Source organism: Moschus berezovskii, chromosome 1 (assembly GCF_049115385.1).
Source record: "Moschus berezovskii isolate FMDL1 chromosome 1, NW_MosBer_1.0, whole genome shotgun sequence".
NCBI lineage: Eukaryota > Metazoa > Chordata > Mammalia > Artiodactyla > Moschidae > Moschus > Moschus berezovskii.
Genome location: NC_142460.1, coordinates 6,715,475 through 6,742,506, shown reverse-complemented (window position 1 = coordinate 6,742,506; position 27,032 = coordinate 6,715,475). Strand labels below are relative to the sequence as shown.

The 27,032-nt window shown below is 39.8% G+C and overlaps 1 protein-coding gene across 3 annotated transcripts in view; it reads right to left on the bottom strand.

Moving 5' to 3' along the window:
* Positions 1-4,055: 4,055 nt before the first annotated feature.
* Positions 4,056-27,032, bottom strand: part of MORC3 (MORC family CW-type zinc finger 3) — a 45,582-nt gene continuing 22,605 nt past the window's right edge. Inside the window, exons 10-17 of one of the 3 annotated variants that reach the window (XM_055416187.2) lie at positions 26,403-26,507; positions 24,917-25,039; positions 24,735-24,809; positions 23,862-23,907; positions 22,537-22,703; positions 18,328-19,216; positions 13,858-14,015; positions 4,056-11,442 (exon numbers count right to left, since the gene is read on the bottom strand). In XM_055416187.2, the coding sequence (XP_055272162.1) occupies positions 11,289-11,442; positions 13,858-14,015; positions 18,328-19,216; positions 22,537-22,703; positions 23,862-23,907; positions 24,735-24,809; positions 24,917-25,039; positions 26,403-26,507 (1,717 nt within the window). In that variant the 3' untranslated portion in view covers positions 4,056-11,288. The other 2 variants (XM_088835021.1, XM_088835020.1) reach the window with 2 other exon arrangements.

The window sequence follows — 27,032 nt, the reverse complement described above, 5'->3', positions numbered from 1 at the left end:
TCCCCGTGGGCGGGGCCCTCGAGACTCCCCCCCTCTGCGTGGGCGGGGCTCTGGGGGACTGTCCGCCTCCTAGTGGGCGGGGCTGCACAGAGGCCCCGCCCCGCCACGGAGGCGTGATCGGTGCCCTCGGACACTGGGCTGGCTCCCGCCGGTTTATTATTTCCCTGCGGACCGACGCATCGGTGGAAGAATGAGGGAGTCCAGTCACTTCTTCCCTTGTTAATTTATTCTTTTAGCAAACATTTACTCAGCATCTGGTATATGTTGGACCCTATGCTGGACCTGGATACACAGTGGAGAGCAAAGCTGACGCAGACTTCAGTTCAGTCGCTCAGTCATGTCCGACTCTCTGCGACCCTATGGACGGCAGCACCGACAGGCCTCCCTGTCCATCACCAACTCCCGGAGCTTACTCAAACTTATGTCCATTGAGTCGGTGATGCCATCCAACCATTTCATCCTCTGTTGTACCCTCTCCTCCCGCCTTCAATCTTTCCCAGCATCAGGGTCTTTTCCAATGAGTCAGTTCTTTGCATCAGGTGCCAAAGTATTGGGGTTTCAGCTTCAGCATCAGTCCTTCCAATGAATATTCAGGACTGATTTCCTTTAGGATGGACTGGTTGGATCCCCTTGCAGTCCAAGGGACTCTCAAGAGTCTTCTCCAACACCACAGTTCAAAAGCAGACTTACCTTCAGGAGAATTTGCAGTCTGGTAAAAGAAAAAGGAGGGCCCTCCTGTAGGACAGGTGGGGACACTGTAACTCTTGAGACTCACCCAAGACTACCACGACTTTCACTAGTGCAGTGAATATCTGACAGTTGTAACTTGTTTTGGTCACTAGTGTTTCAAAATAAATAAACCACAGAAATGGTCTTCAGGCCTCCTGCCATGTATCCAAATAATTATAATTAAAAAATAAAGTGAAAAGGAGTATGTCAAGGTTGTTTATTGCCACCCTGCTTATTTAACTTATATGCAGAGTACATCATTTGAAATGCTGGGCTGGAGGAATCAAGCTGGAATCAAGATTGGTGGGAGAAATATCAGCACCCTCAGATGTGCAGATGATACCACTCAAATGGCAGAAAGAGAAGAGGAACTAACAAGTCTCTTGATGAGTGTGAAAGAGGAGAGTAGAAAAGCTGGCTTAAAATTCAACATTCAAAAAACAGAGATTATGGCATCCGGGCCATCACTTAATGGCAAATAGATGGGGAAAAAGTGGAATCAGTGACAGATTTTATTTTCTTGGTCTCCAAGATCACTGTGGACAGTGACTGCAGGCATGATTAAAAGATGCTTGCTCCTTGGAAGAAAAGCTGTGACCAGACAGCATATTTAAAAGCAGAGACATCACTTTGCCAACAAATGCCCATATAGTCAAAGATATGATTTTTCCAGTAGTCTTGTACGGATGTGAGAGTTGGACCATAAAGAAGGTTGAGAGCCGAAGAATTGATGTTTTTGAATTGTGGTTGGAGAAGACTCTTGAGAGTCCCTTGGACTGCAAGCAGATAAAATCAGTCCATCCTAAAGGAGATCAGTACTGAATAGTCATTGGAAGAACTAATGCTGCAACTTAAGTTTCAATACTTTGACCACCTGATGCACAGAGCCGACTTATTGGAAAAGACCCTGATGCTGGAAAAGATTGAAGACAAAAGGAGAAGGGGGTGACAGAGGATGAAATGGTCGGATGGCATCAATGACTCAATGGACATGAGTCTTAGCAAACTCTGGGAGATAGTGAAGGACAGGGAAGCCTGGCAGGCAGCAGTCCATGGGGTTGCAAAGAGACAGACATGACTTAGCAACTGAACAAAAGCAGCAACAAAATACAGTGAAAAGGAACATGAAAGGAACAATGTGTGTTTACTGTCCTGAATGTGAACTTACTTTAGATTTGAAGGATCAAAGAAAGTTTGAAGAGAAAGAGACACTTAAAGTGGGTTTCAAGTGATAGAGTTTTGGAATGAGCTCTGGGACATGAGAATTGAAGGTAAAGAAACTGTCAACAATAGAGATACAAAGAAGCAGTGGGACCTGGCCGTGGGAAAGGATGGGTGGATCAATGACCCAGAAGTCTCTGGACATGAATGGGCAGGTCATACAGACATGTATGTTTCATGTGAGAGCATGTGTACTCAGTCGCTTCAGTTGTCTGACTCTTGTGACCCTATGGATTATAGCCCACCAGGCTCTTCTGTCCATGGGATTCTCCAGGCAAGAATACTGGAGTGGGTTGCCATGCCCTCTTCAGGGGGTTTCAATTCTTCTAAATTAATTGGAACCCTGATTCCACACATTAGTCTGGGAGCTTGGTTGAGATGAGATTGGTCCAGATAATAGACAATCTCCTTGTGCTGACTGACAGCAGGTTTCTGGGCCTTCAAAGCCAAGGGGTTTTGTAAAGCAAGTCCTACCCTGTACAACCTTGTAGAAGACAGCTTGTCAGCCTCCCCCACGTGACTCTCCCACTCCCCACCTTTCCCCTCTGGATGTCTTGGCCCTGAATTCAATCAGGTCTCTTGCTCTTTTGGCAAACAAAAATTGGGATTTTGGGTTTTTATATTTTTTTTGATATATTTATATAGTCTCTAGATAATTTTGGAGAATTCAAAACTATGTGATTGTTCAACATCTGGATTGCTCACAGTATACCTCAATTAACAGATGTGCTTATGAACACTTCCTAATCAGAAGGTAGAAATGGATGTAGCAATTTGAAATGGGTTAATTTTCCAAATGTGACATTTTACCTGTGAGTTTCCTGGAAGGCAAGGAAACAAATACCCTGTGATGCAAAGCCTTGATGAAAGGAAATAAGGGTTTATTTGAGAAGCCAACTCTTGCTTTTAAAAAAATTTTTCTTTTCTGGCATTTTTAGGAAAGAGGTGTCATGGAGTCTTATATAAATGCTGCTGCTGCTAAGTCACTTCAGTCGTGTCCGACTCTGTGTGACCCCATAGACGGCAGCCCACCAGGCTCCCCCGCCCATGGGATTCTCCAGGCAGGAACACTGGAGTGGGTTGCCATTTCCTTCTCCAATGTGTGAAAGTGAAAGTGAAGTTGCTCAGTCGCGTCCGACCCTTAGCGACCCCACGGACTGCAGCCTACCAGGCTCCTCCATCCATGGGATTTTCTAGGCAATAGTACTGGAGTGGCTTGCCATTGCCTTCTCCGTATATAAATGCTAGTCAAATGCTTTTAGCCAGTTTTATGAAAGGTATACAAATTGTCAAAAACGATGTCTCATGTTGATGAATATGACTGGATGCTCCTTAAGTCTACAGGAAGCTAGGCCAATGTAGTTTTTAGATGTTCTCTTGAGTTATGGCTAGGGTTTAGAGAACTTGGAGTGGGAATGACTAATATGTGCTGTAGATCTAGTTGTTTGAAAAGCACAGATAAGAGGAGGGAAAAAAAGGAAGATACTACTCCTAGGTATGTACCCAAAAGAATTAAAAGCAAAGACACCAATAGATATTTATACAATAGTGTTCATAGCAGCATTATTAATAGCAAAAAGTGGAACCAACTTACATGTCCATGGATGGGTGGATAAATGAAATATGGTACATCCATACAATGGAGTATCATTCAGTCTTAAAAAGGAATGAAACTGATATTTGCAACAATATAGATGAATCTTAAAAATGTTATGTAAAGTGAAATAAGCCAAACACAAAAGAACAAATATGTTATGATTCGACTTAGATGAGGTATCTAGAATAAGCAAATTTGTAGAGACAGGCCACCAGGGGACAGGTGGGAATGGGGAGTTACTGTTTACAGGATATAAAGGTTATTTGAAATGATGAAAAAGTTCTGGAAATGGATGGTGGAGGGAGTTGCCCAATGATATAAATGTACTTCATGCCTCTGAATCATACACTTAAAAATGGTATATATTTTCCACAATAAAATAGTAGTCAATATTTACAATCACACACACAAATTATCATCAGAGGGATAAGTTAATGGGAATATAGATAAAACAAGACTGACCATGAGTTGGAAACTGTTGAAGTGATGGGTGCCCGTGAGTTCACTGTCAGTTTTTCTACTTTCCTTTTTATTGGAGTACAGTTGATTCACAATGTTGTTTCAGGCGTACAGCAAAGTGAATGTTATACATACATCTACTTTGTTAGATTCTTTTCCCCTATAGGCCACTACAGAGTACTGAGAAGAGTTCCCCGTGCTATACAGTAAGTCCTTGGTTATCTATTTTATATAGTGGTGTGTACATATCAACCCAATCTCCCAACTTATCCCTCCCACTTGCTTTTACCCCCTGGTAACCATAAATTTGCTTTCTACATCTATAAATCTACTTTACAGATAAGTTCATTTGTATCCTTTATTTAAGGTTTCGCATATAAGCAATATCATGTATCTGTCTCTTTGTTCACAGTGACACTCTTGAGGTCCCATCCACGTTGCTCTACATGGCATTATTTCACTCTTTTTTTTAGCTAAGTAATATTCCATTGCATTTATGTACATCTTCTTTAGCCATTCTTCTGTTGATGGACATTTAGGTTGCTTCCATGTCCTCGCTATTGTAAACAGTGCTGCAATGAACAGTTTCTGTACTTTTGTATAATTTGAAAATGCCCATTATAGAGGGAATTCCCTGGTGGTCCAGTGGTTTAGGACCCTGTGCTTCCACTTCTGGGGGCCCTGGTTCCACTCCTGGTCAGGAAACTAAGACCCCATAAGCCACCCAGTATGCACCCCCTCAAAAAAACCTCCAAATTTTCCATTATAGAGCTTAAAATATCTGATACTGAAAAAAAACTTAAAAACACAGTAAATTAGTAGAAAATGAAACTACTGGTTAAAGTGATTACAGTGAATACTATTATCATATAGTTTACATAATTATAGATAATATGTAATGATATATAATAAGTTTTTATTATTGCCCTGCTGCTGCTGCTAAGTCGCTTCAGTCGTGTCCGACTCTGTGCAACCCCATAGACGGAAGCCCACCAGGCTCCCCTATCCCTGGGATTCTCCAGGCAAGAACACTGGAGTAGGTTGTCATTCCTTCTCCAATGCATGAAAAATGAAAGTGAAGTCACTCAGTCGTGTCCTACTCTTAGCGACCCCACCAGGCTCCTCCGTCCATGGGATTTTCCAGGCAAGAGTACTGGAGTGGGGTGCCATTGCCTTCTCCGATTATTGCCCTGTAAGTGAAAGTGAAGTCAATTAGTCGTGTCCGACTCTTAGCGACCCCATGGACTGCAGCCCACCAGGCTCCTCCATCCATGGGATTTTCCAGGCAAGAGTACTGGAGTGGGGTGTCATTGCCTTCTCCGATTACTGCCCCAGTTCAGTTCCGTCGCTCAGTTGTGTCCGACTCTCTGCGACCCCATGAATCACAGCACGCCAGGCCTCCCTGTCCATCACCAACTCCCGGAGTTCACTCAAACTCATGTCCATCGAGTCGGTGATGACATCCAGCCATCTCACTCTCTGTCGTCCCCTTCTCCTCCCACCCCCAACCTTTCCCAGCATCAGTCTTTTCCAGTGAGTCCACCTCTTCGCATGAGGTGGCCAAAGTATTGCAGTTTCAGCTTTAGCATCAGTCCTTCCAATGAACACCCAGGATTGATCTCCTTTAGAATGGACTGGTTGGATCTCCTTGCAGTCCAAGGGACTCTCAAGAGTCTTCTCCAGCACCACAGTTCAAAAGCATCAATTCTTCGGCGATCAGCTTTCTTCACAGTCCAACTCTCACCTCCATACATGACCACGGGAAAAACCATAGCCTTGACTAGACGGACCTTGGTTGGCAAAGTAATGTCTCTGCTTTTTAATATGCTGTCTAGGTTGGTCATAACTTTCCTTCCAAGGAGTAAGCGTCTTTTAATTTCATGGCTGCAATCAACATCCGCAGTGATGACCCCTCTAATTCTATGCCCAGGAAAAGGTCAGACTGTGAGCTGCTTAGACAACTCACAAGTCACACAGCAAGTTGGGAAGAGCGCCCTCTAGTGTCTCAGCTGTCTGCACAGAGAGACACTCCACCAAGGGACTCGCAAAATCATGGGACAGCTGTCTAATTCAGAAAAAGAAAACAAAAAGCCCAAACTTACTTCCAGTCAGCCCTGGTTCAGATCACAGCACAAACTGTGAAAACCAGCCACATAGTTAAAAACACAGGCCAAAATTTTCAACAGTATTTAACAGGAAACCCATAGGTAAGACTGTTGACTCATGCACTTGATACTTTGTCAATGTAAAGCACCATGACACTGTTATGAGGATACAGCTGAGCTCTGGATATCTACCTATTCAAGACACTCAACCTAAGGATTAGCCAGGTTGGGGCAGAAAGTTCTTTTGAGTCTATGTATTGTTACCATAATATTGAGTCCTGACCGCTTTGCAAGAAATTAACACTGAACCTTCACCTTGTTTTCTCTGTTTGAAGCAGGTAATTCAATTTACTCAACCCATTCTTAGTAGAATGCTTGTGCAGGAAATTTAACTTGTGATTCACACATTATAATGGTTAATTCATTCTCTATGACCCCACTCACCTAAAAACTTCATCTGCATTTGAATGGCTTGAATTTACCAGGACTGTCTTCTCTTCTCTGGTCTTGAATTTCTCCCTAGAGGCCAGTATATGTAAACTAACTTTGTGGTCACAAAAATTAATCCTGGAAAACAGTACATAAATATCTTCCTCTATGCCAAGTGGAAGGATATTCTTTGTGAGCTGTGACCAATGTCCAAAAGACAAATACTGTTGACCTTTGAACACGGGCTTGAACTGCCTGGGTTCACTTATATGCGGATTTTTTTCAATATATTGGAAATTTGGGGGGGGAGATTACAATTTAAAAATACAGTTGAACTGCATGACCCGAAAATATCTAAAATTATGAGAAAAAGTTGGAGGAGAGGACTGAATTAGTTGGTTGGCATCAATATATACACATTACTATATGTAAAACAGATAACCAAAACAGACCTACTGTATAGCACAGGGAACTACACTCAGTATTTTGTAATAACCTGTAAGAGAAAAGAATCTAAAAATATACATATAAACTGAATCACTGTGCTGTACTCCTGACATTAACATGTTATAAATCATTTATACTTCAGAATTCATATATAACAGTGCATGATTTAATAAGGAAAATTTAGGTATGTCATAAAAGTATAAAATATACATAGATACTATAGGGTAAGTGAAACTTAATATAAAATTAATGTGTTGTTTCCTATTTTATAACTTTGCTCTCAAAGAATTCTATTACCATACACTATGTTTCTAACTGGAAAAACTGTGTATCATCACAGGTAAGTTTCAAAAAAAAAAAAAAATGCAACATTTCTAATACTGTATGTGACTACAATACTGTATGCCATAATGACTATAAAACTGTATACCATAAAAATTTGATAATTAGTGTACAGAATAGGCTGCTGCTGCTGCTGCTCCTGCTGCTAAGTCGCTTCAGTCGTGTCCGACTCTGTGCAACCCCATAGACGGCAGCCCACCAGGCTCCGCCATCCCTGGGATTCTCCAGGCAAGAACACTGGAGTGGGTTGCCATTTCCTTCTCCAACAGAATAGGCTACCATGAAGCAATTATATCGGTTACACTAGGCTGCCATAAAGCAATCATATTATTGCTTCTTCATTATCGGTGAATGAATCATTATACCTGTAAATAAATATGAGTTCTTCACATTACCTTCTCATTTTCAGTATCTATCACACAAAACAATACTGACGTAAACACTGAGACTGTCCATCTTTTTTAAACAAATGACAAGTTTTGGTAGTACAGTACTTTAAACATTTTCCTTATGACTCTTTCCCTAGCTTACTTTAAGAATACAGTAAATGATACATATAACATATACTACTTGACTATTCAGCAGAAAGTCTTCTGGTCAAGTTATTAGTAATTTTGGGTGGGTCAAAAGTATGTGGATTTTCTGACTAAATGGGGGTCAGCACCCATAAAGCCCCATGCTGTTCAAGGGCCAGAAAAACATGACTCTGGTGAGTCTCTCACTCCATCCCAATGAATTTATGTGACACCGTGCAAAGTAAGATTTAATCAACAATAGGTTTTCTGAAAGCTTGGAGCTGTTTGTGGCCACATTAAACCGAAGAACCCAAAAAAGGCGGCACAGAGTTATGACGGGGAACACAGAAAAAGGAATTAAAGTGGCCAATAAAACATGAAAACATATTCAACCTGGGACAAAGAAATGCAAGCTGTCATTTTCCCACATATTAGTAAGTTTGATGGAGATAGGAAAAAACACACTCATACATTTTTCATACAAGTTTAAGTACAACGATTTCTAGATGGCAACATTTATTAAAATTAACATACCATATACTCTTTGACCAATCAGTATTCACGACAAGGAATTTACATTCTGGATACGCTTGAAAAAGTATGTGTGGTGGGTATTTATTTTCACAGTAGTGTTTTTCCCAGAAAGAAAGAAAAGGAGCACTGGGAGAGTATTCATGTCATTTTAAAATGCTACTAAAGCTGTTCAAAGAGCAATATGGAAATGTTACCAATTACATGGTATAATACCTGTGTAGATTTGATACAAATATATAATCAAATATAAAGATATAAAATTTAATAGAAACTGAATGCATATATATGAATGTGTATATGTATGCAGCTAATATTTTCTGGAAGGACATACAAAAAAATACTGGTCACCTTCAGGGAGGCAGTGGGGAAGCCTTTTCACAGTATACCATTTTGTTGTTATTTACATTTTTAAATTGGGCACCAGTTCTGCTTCCCTTTCCCTGACCTCGTACCCCAGTGAGAAAGTGGCCATGCAGATTCTGGGTTGGTTTCAGGAACCACTTGACTTCCACACTTATAAACACTCATCACTAGAGGGTATAGCTCAATGGCTCTTGGCTCTGATGGTGCACTGGGAGGCCCTTAAAAAAAGTCTGACAATTGATTCAACCTTAAAAACTCATAGCATGGGGAGCATCTTCACATTGTGATTCCTAACAACTCCCCAAGTGATTCTAAAATGCAGCCAGTGGTGAGAACCACCAGTCTGTATCACCTTTGATTATTCCTCCATGTTAAATAAGGACCTAATGGGTGGTGCGACAGCACAAGTCAAGTGTCTGAGACTGTGGGCAGTCACCAGCGCCTCCTGCCCACATTAGGAACTGAGGCCAAATAAAGGAAACATCAATATGCCACACTGGCCTTGCTGTGTGAACATTTAGCTTTTACTGAGTTTGTAGTCTCTGCTGAGGTCCTGTTTGTAGGGACTGTGGACAATTCTAGTTTACATCCTCATACTGTTTTTGTTTTAAAGCTTTAAACAATTGGTTTAAGCAACACACTCCTCCCACACTAGCCTTTTAACAAATTTAACAACAACAACAAAAAAGAGGTAGAGGTACCTCAATACACATGATGTGGGTCCATGTTGTTCTTCTCTTAAATTTTCTAGCCACATTTTCAGTCTTATCTTGGCAATATTTTCATAAAGAGTGAATATTAGGTTAAATATTTTCAAAGAATCAACTTAGCAAGCAAGTTTCTCTTTCTAATTCTATGATTAATTTTCCCATTAAGCCAGTTAACAGCCATAGAATATGGATTTTTGCAAGAATATAGCTGACCACAAGGAAGGGGAAAATTGCAAATTCCAGAAATAAGTGCTACATAAATATTCACAAATTTAGACATGCTATACACAGCTGCTCTCATTTAGGCAAGGTTTTTTAACATGATTTATACAGAGGAAGTTTCTTTTCCAGTGTAAAATGCACGCACACACTCTCAAGGTGAGCCGAGTCTTTATGGAAACAGTCTTCTAAATGTAACTTCTAATGAATATAATGAGCTCAACTTGAGGGTCTTGACAGACACAATCTTAGTTTTCAAAATATAACTTGAATATAGAATTCCTTAAAAGTAATATCTGAAATGTTAGCCATCATATATATTTTTATTACAAGATTTTTAAAATCTGAGCAGATACAATTGTGACAGAAAACCAGCTTCATACCAAAAATACACTTTCAATTACCTTATCAAGCAAATAAAATTTCACTTATTTGCTTTTTCTAGAAGTTAATGTACAATAAAAATTTAACATTGTACATGACAGACATGTAATTAAGCATATAAAAGGAACATGTATTCAATGTTCAGAAACAAAAGTAAAAATAAATAGCAATGATAAAACTTTGAAAAAAATAATGCACATTTTAGTTGTGGAAAATATGATTCTTAACTATATACAGCTATACTTAATAGAAAGCCATCTCTTTATAATTGCACAAAACATGGGATCAATAAAGCATAATTTTTAGGGCATGTAATACTATAATCCTAGGCTGTTTCTTAACTCCAGGATATAAAACACTTAGGTTTATGATATAATAAAAAGTATGCAGTACTGCTAGAGAAAGATTGTCTTCCTCAACTCATATTAACCTGCAGTAATTCTACAAAAGGCTGTACAGGAAATTTCACAAAAAGAAATATTAAACAATTATTGTGCCCACTCCATGCGAACTAAGCAGCCAAAAATGGGCTTCAAGGTAAATGTGGTGGGACATTTAATATTTTTGATACTTTTATACTAAAAATCATCACTTTTTTCTGTAAAAAACACTTTGCGTTTGATCATGATTGGCAATCTCAACACACAAAAAATCCCGGCAAAAATGGAGTTTCTGCTTTACTTTCTTTTCATGAATAAAATATTTCAGGAAATAAGAATTTATAAAAAAGAAACACTAATGCTCAATTCACTTAAAACTTATCAGGAATGTTATTCCATTTTAAAAAACCCTGTTTTAAACTTTTCTGTAAGAAAATCAAAGGTAACAATTCCATTTGTATTATGGCACAGCCCTCAAGTCAGAGAAAAATACACTTTAGGGAACCAGAAAAGATTGCACAAAGGTTAGGGGCAACCTGAAAACCTCTTGGTGAAAAACACTTGAGTCCTTTAGGGTGATAAAAAAATATGTGCAGACTTAATTGTAAGTATTTACATTTCAAAGCAGATCACGAGTTAGCTGTGTAGCTGCTCAATATCAATGATTCACAGGCATTTCAAAAGGTGTGGTAACGTGTACACAGTACTTGTGTCCACACCTGAATGCATAGAATACAGCAAAGAATATGGTTCTTCAGCCTGTTACCTATAATACCTATAGTAAAACTGTTTACATTTTGAAAGCTGTACAACCAGAAGACTGAGCAACTATTTTTTATTATCTCAAATACACTTTAAGTACTACTGATTTCACTCATTTGTTCCACAACTTGTCCTAAGATCTCATCAACTACATCAACATCATAATTCACTTGCTGAAGATCGAGATCAGGTACAATCATGGCCAGGAGCTGTCCTACGTTAACTCGAAGAGATCGAAGTTTGAGGCTGAAAATACAAACATTACACCTGTTAGACAGACATTACAATAATACAGCTTAACATTCACGTAGGGCTTTAAATTCAGGAGAAATATTAAAATGGAATTTCTAGAATGGCACACAAACTAAATGAAAAGCAAAACTTCCTCAAGAGAACTGGATTTAATAATTCATTTAATAATCTATAATTTAACAACTAAATATTTATCTGTTGGTAAACAGAGTGTTTCATAAAACTAGTGGCTCAGTTTGGTTCCAACTAACATAATTTTAATTAGAGATTGGAAAAAATGTGGACTGGTATATACATAAATAACAAGATGCTATTTACAACTGAAAATCTTATTATTACTTGGAAAACAGTACTGATATACTAGTAAGAACACTGGTCTAAGAATAATATGACATAGCTTTTCGAATTTCAGCTTCCTTTTGAGGAAAGTAAACTGAATTGTTCCCTAAACCATTTTCGGTGAGATATCCACAGTTGTATAAACGGATTTGTGGTTAACTAAGCTTAATAAACTTTGGGTTAAATAATGTTAAACAAGATCTTTTTTAAATGCAGGATTTCTCTGAACCTATCACATCCTAAAGTTCACTATCAACTGTACTATGAATTCACTATAAACACTGGAAACTCTATGATCATTATCATTCCTTCCTGATTTCCATACGCGCAGCTATCTGAATATCAACATTCTGGACTTTAGACACATACCTACAACTATTCAGCAAGTGGTCTTTCACTGAAGATTGAGTGAAACACGTGGATCAAGATAATGTTACAGCTGTTCCTATTCTGTCCCCTCCCAAATATAAGAAGCCTATCTTTAGTTTAGATACTGATCTTTCTAGGGTAGAAATCTCTGAAGGAGCAAGATGCTCATCTTTAGGTTGACAACATACAAAAATGTGATTTTACATTTGGTTTGTGAGCTTATCTTAGGATTCCATTGGATCTTGGATAAAATTTTACACCATTCCCATAACAGTTGCTTTCTTCCAAGCTTATCCACTCATCTTCAATCAGATGCCTAATTTCTATACAAAAAACAGACAAAGCACCAGCATGACCCTACAGCCACCTCTGACCTTCCTATCCTTTAAGTCTTTGGAGTGTCCTCGCTAACTACCCTTCTCTATAGGACACATCACAAGACCCTATTTCAGTGTATGTAACAGCACTGAGAGAAAGCACTGTGAGCTCATATGCAATTTTAAAGAATGTAGCCACATTAAAAACTAAAATGAAGCAATAAATTTAAGTTACATATGAAATATCATTTCATCATATAATCAAAATATTGAGGCATTTTCTTCTCCTTTTTTTGAATACGAGGGCATCAAAATCCAGCATGTATTTTATACTTAAAGCATGTCTCAACTCAGACTAGCTAGATTTCAAGTGCCAGTGGCCAAATGTGGCTATACCGGCTTGGAAAGCACAACTCTAAATGATCATCAGTGACTCAGTGTGCAAATGGATCACCTGGAAAATTGTTTAAAAGTTTCCAACTCAATAACCCGTACTTTGGCCCAAGGATCTATATTTTACAAGTACTACAGATGTTTGTGGTTAACATTTTCAGAGACACCAGTTGGGAGTTTATTTTCTGAACCCTTGGCCCCGTAGTTATATGTACTAATCTATTCATTCTATTTCCATAAACAGATTTAATGAAATCCTTCAAAAAATTAAATGTCAGATAAGGATGGTAAACTATTTCCCAACCACAGTATGTTTTAGGTACCAAGTCTTATTACATTAGCAGGAAGAGTTATACAATTTTATCCCTTAATAATCATTTTTTTTCTTAATGAATATTTTTGAATAATAAGCTATCAATAGACCACCAATACTGTCAGAACCCCAAGTCCATTTAACACCTTACTGAGAGTAATCATTCATTTATTGTTTTCTTATTTTCACATAACTTCTTCCTTATTAATCACCTGTAATGGCAATTTTCAGTAATTGTGGATTTCCTAAGTTAAAATTGTGGAAGGCATGTAGTAAAATGAGACAGCAAATCATAAATAATACCTGGTGCCAAGTACAGAAAGAAATCAAGGTAAAAAACTAAGTTTCATGAAATGGACCCTTATCTTCTAGTCACTGCCTAATTCAGCCCATTCTTTAACATCTCAGACAATTTTCACTTTCTCACCCAAAAATATTCAGAACCCCTCTGACTATTCAGAGCTTTGTTCCCTTGAAATTCCTATTTCACATAGGTTCACTAAACTGTTAGTTCCCTGAAGGAAAGGATGATGACATGTACTTCTTTTTGTATCCATCATAATGCTGGAATCACAGCGGCGAGCAACTTCTTTTGATAGAACAACCTTTGATGAGTGCTAGCAAATATCATGCTAACCAGAACTGCAGCCCCAGCCAAACTGCCTCAACTCATATTACCTTTCCCCATCAGTGTAATTCACAGACTCCTCGATGTTACTAGAAGTTGATACATCAGCTCCTACTTGTCCACTTGTAGATTTTAATTGTTCGATTTCAGCTTTCAGTTCTTCACACTGCGAACGGATCTGTGATTTCTCCACTTCCAATAATTCAATCTGACAAAAAATTAATTTTATAACTGTAAAATTTTAAAATACTACTATCAAAGTGCAAATTTAAGCTAAGAAATGTACAAAACCCTGCTTGATGAAAATCTCCATCAAAAAATTAAGACACTACCCTAGTGGCTCAGACAGTAAAGAATCTGCCTGCAATCCAGGAGACCTGGTTTGGAAAGAACCCTTGGAGAATGGAATGGCAACCCACTCCAGTATTCTTGCCTGGAGAATTCTATGGACACAGGAGCCTGGCAAGCTACAGTCTATGGGATTGCAAAGAGCTGGATACAACCGAGCAACCAACACTTTCACTATACACTCCAAAAAGAAAACCAAGAAAACGTAGACAAAAAACAACATGCTATAAATAAACTTTCCTTGTTTAGTTTCACTTAAACAAAGACCTACAAGACTTTTTAGAACTAACACTATAAAAGATGTCCTTTTCATCACAGGGCACTGGAATGCAAAAGGAGGAAGTCAAGAGATACCTGGAGTAACAGGCAAATTTGGCCTTGGAGTATAAAATGAAGCAAGGCAAAAGCTAATAGAGTTTTGCCAAGAGAATGCACTGGTCATAGCAAATACCACTTCTAACAACACAAGAGGTAACTCTACACACGGACGTCACCAGATGGTCAATACCGGTATCAGATTGATTATATTCTTTGCAGCCAAAGATGGAGAAGCTCTATACAGTCAGCAAAAACAAGACCAAAAGTTAACTGTGGCTCAAATCACAAACTCCTTATTGCAAAATTCAGACCTGAATTGAAGAAAGCAGGGAAAACCACTAGACCATTCAGGTATGACCTAAATTAAATCCCTTACGAATATACAATGGAAGTGACAAATAGATTCAAGGAATTAGATGTGATAGACAGAGGGCCTGAAGAACTATGGATGGAGGTTTGTGACAGACTGTGTGGATCACAACAAACTGTGGAAAATGTTGAAAGAGATGGGAATACCAGACCACCTGACCTGCCTCTTGAGAAACCTGTATGCAGGTCAGGAAGCAACAGTTAGAACTGGACATGGAACAACAGACTGGTTCCAAATAGGAAAAGGAGTAAGTCAAGGCTGTATATTGTCACCCTGCTTATTTAACGTATATGCAGAGTACATCATGAGGAATGCTGGGCTGGAAGAAGCACAAGCTGGAATCAAGACTGCTGGGAGAAACATCAATAACCTCAGATATGCAGATGACACCACCCTTATAGCAGAAAGTAAAGAGAAACTAAAAAGCCTCTTGATGAAAGTGAAAGAGGAGAGTGAAAAAGTTGGCTTAAAGGTCAACATTCAGAAAACTAAGATCATGGCATCTGGTCCCATCCCTTCATGGGAAATAGATGGGAAAACAGTGGAAACAGTGTCAGATTTTATTTTTTTGGGCTCCAAAATCACTGTGAATGCTGATTGCAGCCGTGAAATTAAAAGACGCTTACTCCTTGGAAGGAAAGTTATGACCAACCTAGACAGCATATTAAAAAGCAGAGATATTACTTTGCCAACCAAGGTCCGTCTAGTCAAGGCTATGGTTTTTCCAGTGGTCATGTATGGATGTGAGAGTTGGATTGTGAAGAAAGCTGATCGCTGAAGAATTGATGCTTCTGAACTGTGGTGTTGGAGAAGACTCTTGAGAGTCCCTTGGACTGCCAGGAGAGCCAACCAGTCCATTCTAAAGGAGATCAGTCCTGAGTGTTCAATGGAAGGACTGATGCTAAAGCTGAAACTGCAATACTTTGGCCACCTCATGCGAAGAGTTGACTCACTGGAAAAGACCCTCATGCTGGGAGAGATTGGGGGCAAGAGGAGAAGGGGACGACAGAGGATGAGATGGCTGGATGGCATCACCGACTAGATACACATGAGTGTGGGTGAACTCCGGGAGTTGGTGATGGACAGGGAGGCCTGGTGTGCTGCGATTCATGGGATCGCAGAGAGTCAGACACGACTGAGCGACTGAATTGAACTGAACAGGAGGCAGTGATGAAAACCATCCTCAAGAAAAAGAAATGCAAAAAGGCAAAATGGTTGTCTGAGGAGGCCTTACAAATAGCTGAGAAAGGAAGAGAAGCTAAAGGCAAAGAGAAAAGGAAAGATATACCCATCTGAATGCAGAGTTCCAAAGAATAGCAAGGAGAGATAAGAAAGCCTTCCTCAGTGATCAATGCAAAGAAAGAGAAAAACAATAAAATGGGAAACACTAGAGATCTTTTCAAGAAAATAAGAGATACCAACAGAATATTTCAAGCAAAGATGGGCACAATGAAAGACAGAAATGGTATGGACCTAACAGAAGCAGAAGATATTATGAAGAGGTGGCAAGAAAACACAGAACTGTACAAAAAAGATCTTCACGACCCAGATAATCATGATGCTGTGATCACTCATCTAGAGTCAGACATCCTGGAGTGTGAAGTCAAGTGGGCCTTAGGAAGCATCACTATGAACAAAGCTAGTGGTGGTGACAGAATTTCAGTTGAGGCATTTCAAATCCTAAAAGATGATGCTGTTAAAGCGCTGTACTCAATATGCCAGCAAATTTGGAAAACTCAGCAGTGGCCACAGGACTGGAAAAGGTCAGTTTTTATTCCAATCCCAAAGAAGGGCAAAGCCAAAGAATGTTCAAACTACTGTACAATTGCACTCATTTCACATGCTAGCAAAGTAATGCTCAAAATCCTTCAAGCTAGGCTTCAACAGTTTGTGAACCAAGAACTTTCAGATGTACAAGCTGGATTTAGAAAAGGGAGAGCAACCAGAAATCAAATTGCCAACATCCACTGGACCAGAGAAAAAGCAAGAGAATTCCAGAAAAACATCTATTTCTGCTTCACTGACTATGCAAAAGCCTTTGACTGTGTGGATCACAACAAACTGTAGAAAATTCTTAAAAGAGGTGGGAATACCAGACAAACTACCTTACCTACCTCCTGAGAAACCTGTATGCAGGTCAAGAAGCAAAGAGTTAAAAACAGACATGCAACAATGGACTGGTTCAAAACTGGAAAAGGAGTACGTCAAGGGTATATATTGTCACCGTGCTTACTTAACTTACATGAAGAGTACATCATGGAAAAATGCCAGGCTGGATGAAGCTCAAGCTGGAATCAAGATTGTGGGGAGAAATATCACTAACCTCAGATATGCAGATGAAACCACCCTAATGGCAGAAAGCTAAAGAGCCTCTTGATGATAGCGAAAAAAGAGAGTGAAAAAGCTGGTTTAAAACTCATCATTCAAAAAACAGAAGATTATGGCATCTGGTCCCATTACTTCGTGGCAAATAGATGGGGAAAAAGTGGAAACAGTGACAGATTTTATTTTCCTGGGCTCCAAAATCACCAGGGATGGTGACTGCAACCATGAAATTAAAACACACTTTCTTCTTGGAAGAAAGTTATGACAAACCTAGACAGCCTATTAAGAAGCAGAGACATCACTTTGCCAACAAAGGTCCATAGAGTCAGAGCTATGGTTTTTCTAGTAGTCATGTATGGATGTGAGAGTTGGACCATAATGAAGGTTGAGTGCTGAAGAACTGATGCTTTTGAATTGTGGTGCTGGAGAAGTCTCTAGAGTCCCTTGAACTGCAAGGAGATCAAACCAGTCGATCCTATAGGAAATCAACCCTGAATATTCATTGGAAGGACTGATGCTGAAGTACCAATACTTTGGCCACCTGAAGTGAAGAACCAACTCATTTGAAAACACCCTGATGTTGAGAAAGACTGAGGGCAAGAGAAGGGGAAGACAGAGAATAAGATGGTTGGATAATATCACCGACTTGATGGACATGAGTTTGAGCAAGCTCCGGGAGCTGGTGATGGACAGAGAAAGCCTGGCGTGCTGCAGTCCATGGGGTCACAAAGAGTCGGACACAACTTAGTGGCTGAACAACAAATGTCGTCATCTACCTCATATGGTTATTTTCTGGCTTATAAATAACAGACATAGAGCTCCCAGCGTATTAGTAACTGACTGTCTCAGGGCCAATGAGCAGGACGATCCCTCGTAGTACAGCAGGGTCCTGTGTATACAGGACATTTACCAGACCTGGTCCCCAGCCCTTCAATTCCAGCACTGCCCATCCCTTCAAGATACTGAAGGACCACAATGACCCGATGCATTTCCAGATGCCCACACCAGGACCACTCCCAGTCGAGAACCAGTGGACTAGCAGGTAGTCGAGAAATGGAAATATTACGAAGTGATTTATTCCAATCAAGCAACTGGGGAGTTAAGGTTGGGATGCCCCTGGACAGCCACACCTCTCATTATGCTGAGGAATGTAACTCACCTCACTTTTATACTGGTCCCTCTCAACACTGCATTTGTCCAGCTGTCTAAATACATCATCAAGCTGCGCAACCATTTCGTCCATCTCGCTTTTGCTCTCACTACTGGAGCACTGGCTGCATTCAGCCTTCACATGGTGCAAAGCACTACACTGCTTTTTCAGCTTTTCAATTTCTTCCAGGGCTTGACGATACTGAGATACCACATGGTCTGGACTTTCAGGTTTACCATTTATACTTTCCAGTAAAAATACAACATCAGTTTCAGTAGACTGATGGCAAGTTTCCTTCTTCACGTATTTGTTATTCATTTCCAGTATCCTCTGCTGTAACACCTTGATTTGGTCAGTGAGCATGTGGCACTGTCTTTTATAATTTTCTTTTTCTTGGGTGACAAGAAGCAGCTCATTTCTTAGTCCATTTAACTGGCAACTAGTGTCACTAGCAGATTTATCCAAGGTTCCCTGGGTTTCATGTGTCTTTCCTTCAGTTTCCACACAGGTTGGCAGCGTGGCTGCGTCATTTCTTACGTCTATCTCATCTTCAATAGTCTCTTCCTTTTTAACGACTAAACTTGGCACTTCAGTCTGGGTGGCTGTAGTAGTTCCCTGATCACACCGGGATGTTGAGGTACCTGTGAAACCAGTCTGGCCACAAGGTTCATTATCACCCACAGGCTCCACTTCAACAGCACTTTGCTCCACGGGACTCTGCTGCAATTTCACTTCAGTATCATCATCTCCTGCAGGCTTGGGAGTACTATTTTCTTCTAAGATGATGACATCTTCATCATCATCATCATCTTGATGAGAATTTTCAAATACCTGATTACTCAATCTCCGATTCTTTGCATTCAAAATTGAGGAGCGAGCAGGGAGTCTCCGTTTCAGGCTGGAAAACATTTCATATATAAAATATAAGATTATAAAATGTAGATATGGAAAAAATAAGATGACCTTGAAGTAATCTATCTTAAAATTCTAAGAAATGCCCACATTCATTTTTTTAAAGAATATATTTACAGAATACTGCTCAAGGATTTAATAAAGCAGAGATGATTTTCTCCTTTTACAGATGAGGAAACAAGACTATTAAGACCTCTTCAAAGTCCCACATCCTTAAACCGCCAATTTATCTCGTTTGATGTCTTCTGGCATTTCAATTTAACATCTTGAAACAGAATACCGCCACTCACTCCAGGGGTGCTCTCTGTAATCCAGAGGTCACTGAATGGCACTGCCATTCCCATCTGTCCATGGTAATTCCATCAACATTCAGGGATCAAAGGTGGGTCACAAGGTAAACGAGCATGCCCTACCCTTTCATGGAAAACAATTTCCCCTGCATTAAAAACTGCCTTGTTTTCTTCATCTGATTAGTTTTCTGTGAATTTATCACCAATTGATCACTTTTTGTCCCACCTAAGAGGGATATTTATACTGATTTGCCATTTGGGTCTTATGTGTTAAGACCTCATTTCTTGAGAAAGATATCCCCTTTCTTTAGGCTTACTCTCTCATATGGAGGGGGCATAATATTCAATAAGAACTTGAGAAAGGGTACACATGACATAAAAAATGTGAAATATTACACAGTGAAATATTTTTTTCACCTCTCAAGTTCACTGATGGTTTGGTTTTTATACAGACTTCCAGGCTGGGAATTACTTTCTCGAAACTTTAAAAGCATTATCCCATCGTTATCTACCAGTCACTGTTCCTGACGCTGATTCCTGATCTTTTGAATATAGCCTGCGTTCTCTCTGAAACAAAAAATTCTTTTCCCCAGGTGCTTAAAAACTTCATGATGATATTTCTTATCTTTCCCCAGACATTATGCTGTGGAAATTAAGCCTTTCTTCTATAATTTCCTCCATTCTCTGATTTCCCATCTTGAAATACCCTTATTCAGAGGTTGGTCCCTCCAGTACACTGTCTTCTTTTTTCTGTCTTCCATTTATCTCTTCATTCTGAGAGATTTATCTGTTAAACATCTACCCAGCTCTCAGTTAGTTTCGCATGGCTTCTTCTACTCCCTTTGAGCTATGAACCTCTGGGGATCCTCGGCTATATTTCTACTTCGGATGGAAAGCAGTGAGGGCTGGGCGTGGGAGCCCAAGAATGCCATCATCATTACCTACGGCTTTCCTCCTGGGAGCCAGGGAGGGGAGGAGGGGAGACAGGCTCACCATTCAGTATTCAAATCTTCCCCTACTCCTTCTGTTTCCAAAACAGTGGCAGTGAAAACTATTCCAGAGAGTAAGCTCCCTACCTTCTGACAGAGGAAGAGCAGCAGCACTTCTGGCCTTTGCAGGCTGTGAAAAGGCCCAGGGAACTACCCTCCCCTAAACTCTCATACTAGCCTCCTGGTCTTACCCCCAGTTTCCCACCTTCAGAAATGTCCAGTGCTTCCAAGTTCTGAGATAGTCTAGTGATCCAAGCAGTTAAGCATTTCATTGGAAGCTGCCCAGTTCTTTTTCTAACCAGGCTAATTCCTATTCGTGTGTCAAGACTTAGTTTAGGGACCATCTACCCCAGACTTTGGCTCTGTGAATTTAGGAACAGAGGATTACAAATGAAAAATCTCGCTCTGTTCTCATCTATCATTTTGGTGGCTATGTGTATGCACTCAAGTCGCTTCAGTCCTGTCTGACTCTTTGCGACCCCATGGACTGTAGCCTTCCAGGCTCCTCTGTCCACGGGATTCTCCAGGCAAGAATACTGGAATGGGTTGTTATACCCCCTCCAGTGATGGCAGTCACTTTCAAAGATAAATTCCATTACCTTATCTGTAAACATTACAAAAAATTTACTTTCTTCTTACTTTGTCTGGAACCTGCTTTACGAAGAAAAGCCAAGAATATCATGGAGACTAGTTTAAAAAAATTCACACATGTTCTCAGTTAGGCAGCAATCCAGCCACAAAACAAGACCTCAAAATGTAGGCTATATATAAACAGCAAACTATTTCAAAACATGCCCTCAATGATGTATATATGCATAAAGGCAGTTATTTTGAATTTTTCTCAATTTTCAAAAATTCCTTTGAAGGGCTTCCCTGGCGGCTCAGTGGTAAAGAATCCATCTGCCAGTGCAGGAGACGTGGGTGCGATCCCTGATCCGTGAGGATCCCACATGCCTTGGGGCAGAGGGGCCCACACACCACAGCTGCTGGGTCCACATGCTACGACTACCGAAGCCCGCCAGCCCTGGAGCCTACTCCACAAGCAGAGGGGCCACTGTACAAAGTAAGGCTCGTGCCCCACAACTAGAGAGAAAGCCAGCACAGACAAAAAGAAATTAACACATTAAAGAAAAACCTCTCAGAACATCTGGTCTCACTATTTCAGAGACTCTCGTTTCAGTGTTTCTCTTCAAACAACAAATCCAGACGGAGTCTGGCGTTAGTTAACTGGCATCACAGTCTTCATTCTTCACTGGGTTCCCTCTATTCGCTTTGTAAGGGCAATTGTGCGGAGTGTTGCTTTTAGAATTTCAGGAACCAATCGAGCACCACCTCATCATAAAGCATTCCCTGACCATTCCGGTAAAGAGCGTTGACTGTTCAATGCACGCTATCATACATCTTTCTCTTCTTTTTCCATCTGCTCATCCATGGGCTGTGCTGAACGTATGGGTCACAACTGACGCCACACTGCTGTGCTGTGAACTGCTACTGCTTCCTGTTCTTCTCTACTCAGATGCTGACCATCTTAAAAGCAGGAGTTTTCTCACTATACAGAACTGCAAAGAGGTGACAATATGATCCATTTCCACAATGAAAATAATATTCTTTTAATTGATTTAAACAGTAACATAAGTAGGGCAGAGGTAAGCTTAGACAATAAAAGCAAAATACCTCATCCTTATGGTTTCCCTTGTGGCGTAGCAGTAAAGAATCCACCTACCAATGCAAGAGACATGGGTTTGATTCCTGGATCGGGAAGATCCCCTGGTGTAGGAAATGGCAACCCACTCCAGTATCCTTGCCTGAGAAATTCCATGGACAGAAGGAGCTTGGCGGGCTATGGTCCACGGGGTTGCAAAAGAGTCAGACATGACTTAGCAACTGAACAAAACCAACTTCGTAAGACTTTTTTAATATGCGTATAAACTACACTTTCTTAGAAGTGCATTATTGCCATAAAAGTGTCAAGTAAAGGCTGTCTCATACTCGTTTTCCAAATCGAAAAACACATTTTGGCCACTGACCTGTTATTCTCAGGTTCAGACTGAGGGGACCCTCGATGATGGTTTATAAGCCTTGTTGAGTAAGTATTTGCTACTTCTGAAAGATGTCCTCGTGGAACACTTTCCTTAAGCGGAGTAAAGGTTTGACTTGACACAGGGGTTTTTGGAAACAGGAGCTCGGCATGAATCTGTTGAAGGAAAAAAAAAAATTGATCTTAAAGAGATTTTTAAAATGTGTCCTGGCCCAAACACAAAATACTCTTTCCCTGTCCCCTACCCCAGAAGGCACTGAGAACTGTCCTAACCACGCGAACTGGTGCTGTGCACACTACGCCAGGGAATGACAAAGAGCCAAGTCCAGCCTGCCAGTGAGCCAAGACTGGTTTCACATGTTTAAACGCATGAACCAAACAAAGAATGAATACGCCACGGAGACTGTATGTGTGGTCCACAGAGCCTAAAAGACCACCTGGCCTTTTACAGAAAGATTTGTTGACCTTTGATTATATAGAGAGCTTACACAGATACGTAATAAAAACATGTTTCCAAGAGAAAGAAACGGAAGATAAACTCACAAAGACTCTGCCTTTAAAAAACTTAAGCCCACTATTCTTTTTCTCCCAGTTCTGTTCTCACTCTCAAACCCTCAGCCTTTATATAAGAAAACATTTCAATGTATTGATAAGCATACATATACCAATGCAGCAGCCCACAACTTCCTATACAAGTACAATCACCTACTTAAACACTAAGAAAAAGCTCAACACCATTAAGCAAGATAGGGCTAAGGGATTAAGAGAGGCAAACTACTATGTATAAAAGAGACAAGCAAGAAGGATATATTATTGTACAGCACAGGAAATTATAGCCATGGTTTTGTAGTCACTTTTATTGGAGCATTATCTGTAAAAATTCTGAATCACATGCTGCACACCTGAAACTAATATTACAAAATAAACTATACTTTCAATTAAAAAAAGAGAAAGAGAGAATGGGAGGGAGGGTCAATGATGTAGCTTTGGTCCAAGTCAGTACTAGAATGCAGTCCCCTGGGTGTTCCTATTAATTTTTCCTTGACTGTCTACCTAACGAGAAGATTATCAAAAGAGTATCTGCTTTTCCCCAGATGCCCAACTTAAGGATAAAATTGAATTGTTTGAGTGAAGCTGTTGGGTTAGGAAGTCAGGGTTGGGAAAGAGGGTAAGAAGTGGGTACAAGAAGAGAGAATGTGAACTGAATGAACAAGATTGCTTCAATCTGCTATGTAACTCCTAAGTTTAAAGTTGAGTACTAAGTTAATCACCACCCAATCCAGGACACAGCTGTAATATGGAAGGCCTCATTACCCGAGGGACTGTCTCCGGTTGTCTGATCCTGAACTTTTCCCTGTCTCTTAAAAAAAAAAGAGAGAGAAAAAAGAAAAAGAAAAATGAACAAATTTAAATTTACTTCATTTTTCAATTGTTTTCCAATGACATCCTTGCCACTTCACTACGAAGGCACTACGACAGGTAGGCACACTGACTGAACTCTGCTTCAGTGTCACCATCGTCAGTGCTAAGCCCGAGGCAGGGAGGTGCTTTCTACCTCTCATTTCAGTAACGCCCTAATGGCTTCCACTCTAGTGCACTATAAATCTTTATGAATTCGACCTTCCATGAGCAGGACCTAAGCCTAACGTTCCCTGTGGATCACTGCTGTTCCCAGCTTCTCTCTCCACCTCTATGCCCCATTAGGCCCATTCACATTATTTACTCTGGTTAAGTTGAACAAACCACTGCTCTCCACCCAATAAATCCCACTGCTCTCCACTCAACAAATCCCACCCATCAGGAATTTTCCTGATCCATGTCCCCAGCCAAAGGAATTTATCCTTATGGGCTTTCTCACAGGACAGTCAGGCCTTTTACAGGAGTCGTCAACTTCACACTGGTAACACACACACGTCTCACTTTCTCTGTTAAAAGGGCAGTATTCACTTCTGATTCACTGGTGTTTAGCCCAAAAAGACAAAACTATACTGCATATGCAAAGTATCTTGTAGAAAGGACAGCAATAACCAGCAGGTATCCACAGCATAAACTTAAAAAGCACTCCACATCTTGCAGTCGTCATCTTTTGTGGCTATATTGCTGTCTCTTAGAGATGCATTGACTGATGCTACAGACAAAGCACTGCGGATGATCTGGGTTTTATCCTCCCACATACATAACACTCACTTCTTTTTGTAGGTTTTTTCATAAGTGGGATGCACCACATCTTCATCTTCAGGTTCTTCTGGCACGTCACAATTTCTAGTCAGAAAAATCACATGGGAGTAACACATCACCAGTGCCCATTCATACATCTTGAACAGTACTTTCTGCCTTTCCAAAAAAGGGTACTACCAACTATATGGTACCTGAACTGTGGGTCAGGGTTATTGGAGCAATACCATTTTTCTGGAAGTTGATCTATCCCATCTGGTAATTTTCGCCACTTTAAACAGGAATCACATTGAACCCATGTCTGATCAGGACGTTTCCTGTAACAAAATAACAACTCAGTATTAACATGGAAATATTGACCTAAGTACTTCACTGGACTTTCTCCCACAAAATTCTCCTATTAATTCTGTCCCTGAAAATTCCGTAACATTAACTACTTTGGTGGACAATTAGTTTTTAAAAACAATTTTGGCTACTATTGAAGTGACAGACTAATTTAAACAAAGTGATTTAATGTCTTGTTTAATGGCACATTATTAATTTTTTCTATAGTAAAAACTCAAAAACCTAAGAAAATACTACAAACGACTTGCTCTGAAATTTATATTAAGTTAGCATCTGTAGTGTCACATCCAATATGCTTCTTAGTACAATAACAACTCAAGTACAGAAAATAGGCAAGTTGTGTTATTGCAATTTAAGCAATTTTTATAACTGTATTACATTTTACCCTCTACTATAGCATTTCTCTGAACAACTTAAATTTGCGTACTTCTGTAGTTTATAGAATAAGGCTTTCACATTTTTCTCATTCAAAAATTACTATGATCCTGCAAAGAATTTATGCAGACTCATTTAACATACAAGGAATTCACCTTAATGCTAGTAACTTTTAAAATCTAGTTTTAAAAAATACATTTATAACGGTTTTATACAAACTTCAAACAATCCAAAATTTTATAAAGTAAATATAAACCCCTTGTTTCAGGAGGTTACTACTGCTTATTTCTTTAATCCTGGTAGAAATTTTCTATGCTCATAAAAGTATGCATATGAATGTGGACAATAAAAAAAACCCACACAATGGAAAAATTAAGAAAGACACTGAGTTGCATTCTTTTTGTTTTCCATTATCTATCTTGGACATCCTGCCATCAGAGGATAACGCAGAGTTATTATTCATTCAGAGGGCTTATTTGCTTTACTGAGGAGCACTGTCATCTTTTAATTCTTACAACTCTACAAGGTAAAGACTATTACTGTTCCCATTTTACAAACGATAAAATGGAAGCTTATGAGAGGTCAAACAACATGTTCAATGTCACACAGCTACTTAAGCAGAACTACAATGTAAACTGAAATCTGGCTTTAGACTCTCGATCCTATTACACAAGACCAGAGGTTTTCAAACTATGAGATACAACCCATTAGTGGATCGTGAAGTCACTTTAGTGAGTCAAGATGAGCATTTTTAAATAAAATGTTATCAATACTAATAATACAGGTAAATACTGTTTCGAGAATCTTTTGTGTATAAATTCATATATTCATTTTACAGTATGCTGATTTGAGCTGTGGGACTTCTTACTGTGGATTAAGGTTTATGAACACTGTATAACCGCCATGCCCTCCAATACCACATCCTGATATTAAAGTCAATTATTTTTTAAATGTACTTACTGAATATCTTCAACTGGCAAGTTTAGAGGATATTCTGCATGTTTTTTCACTTTCATTTCATTCCAGTAATCATTCAGCTTATCTCCTAGTGCTGTTATTGTTAGCCTCAAAAAGAAGTAAATTATAAAATCAATTCAAGAAAAAAAAATGATAAAGATTAAATCTCTGTCAAACAAAAAGAAAGCATAAGCAACCTAGTATTTATTGATTATGTGAAAACTAGGGGGGTGGGGAGGGCAGGATGGAGGGTTCTCCGAAACGTTCAGTTAAGTAAGAACACTCAGAGTCATGGCAATCTTCTCTAAGTATCTTTAAAAGTTCACAGAACAGAGCCAGGGTCACCAGTAATAAAACAGAAAATACTAGTACTTCGGGTCCTCTGCTGAGAAAGTATGTTGCCAACCAACCCACCAACTGCTTTCTGAATTTCAACCCGGTGGCCCTTCCAGAGGAGCTCCAGCTGTGCTCTCAGGCCACGCTCTTCCCTCCAGCAGCAGAGACTGATTCAGCCTACTCACGTCCCTGGGCAGAGACAGGTCTCCTCTAAGGACAGCTCAGTCCTACATCCCCTGCCGACAGCAGGCCATGTCTACAGACGGAGACTGATCGGGCCTTCTGGAAAGCTCCCTG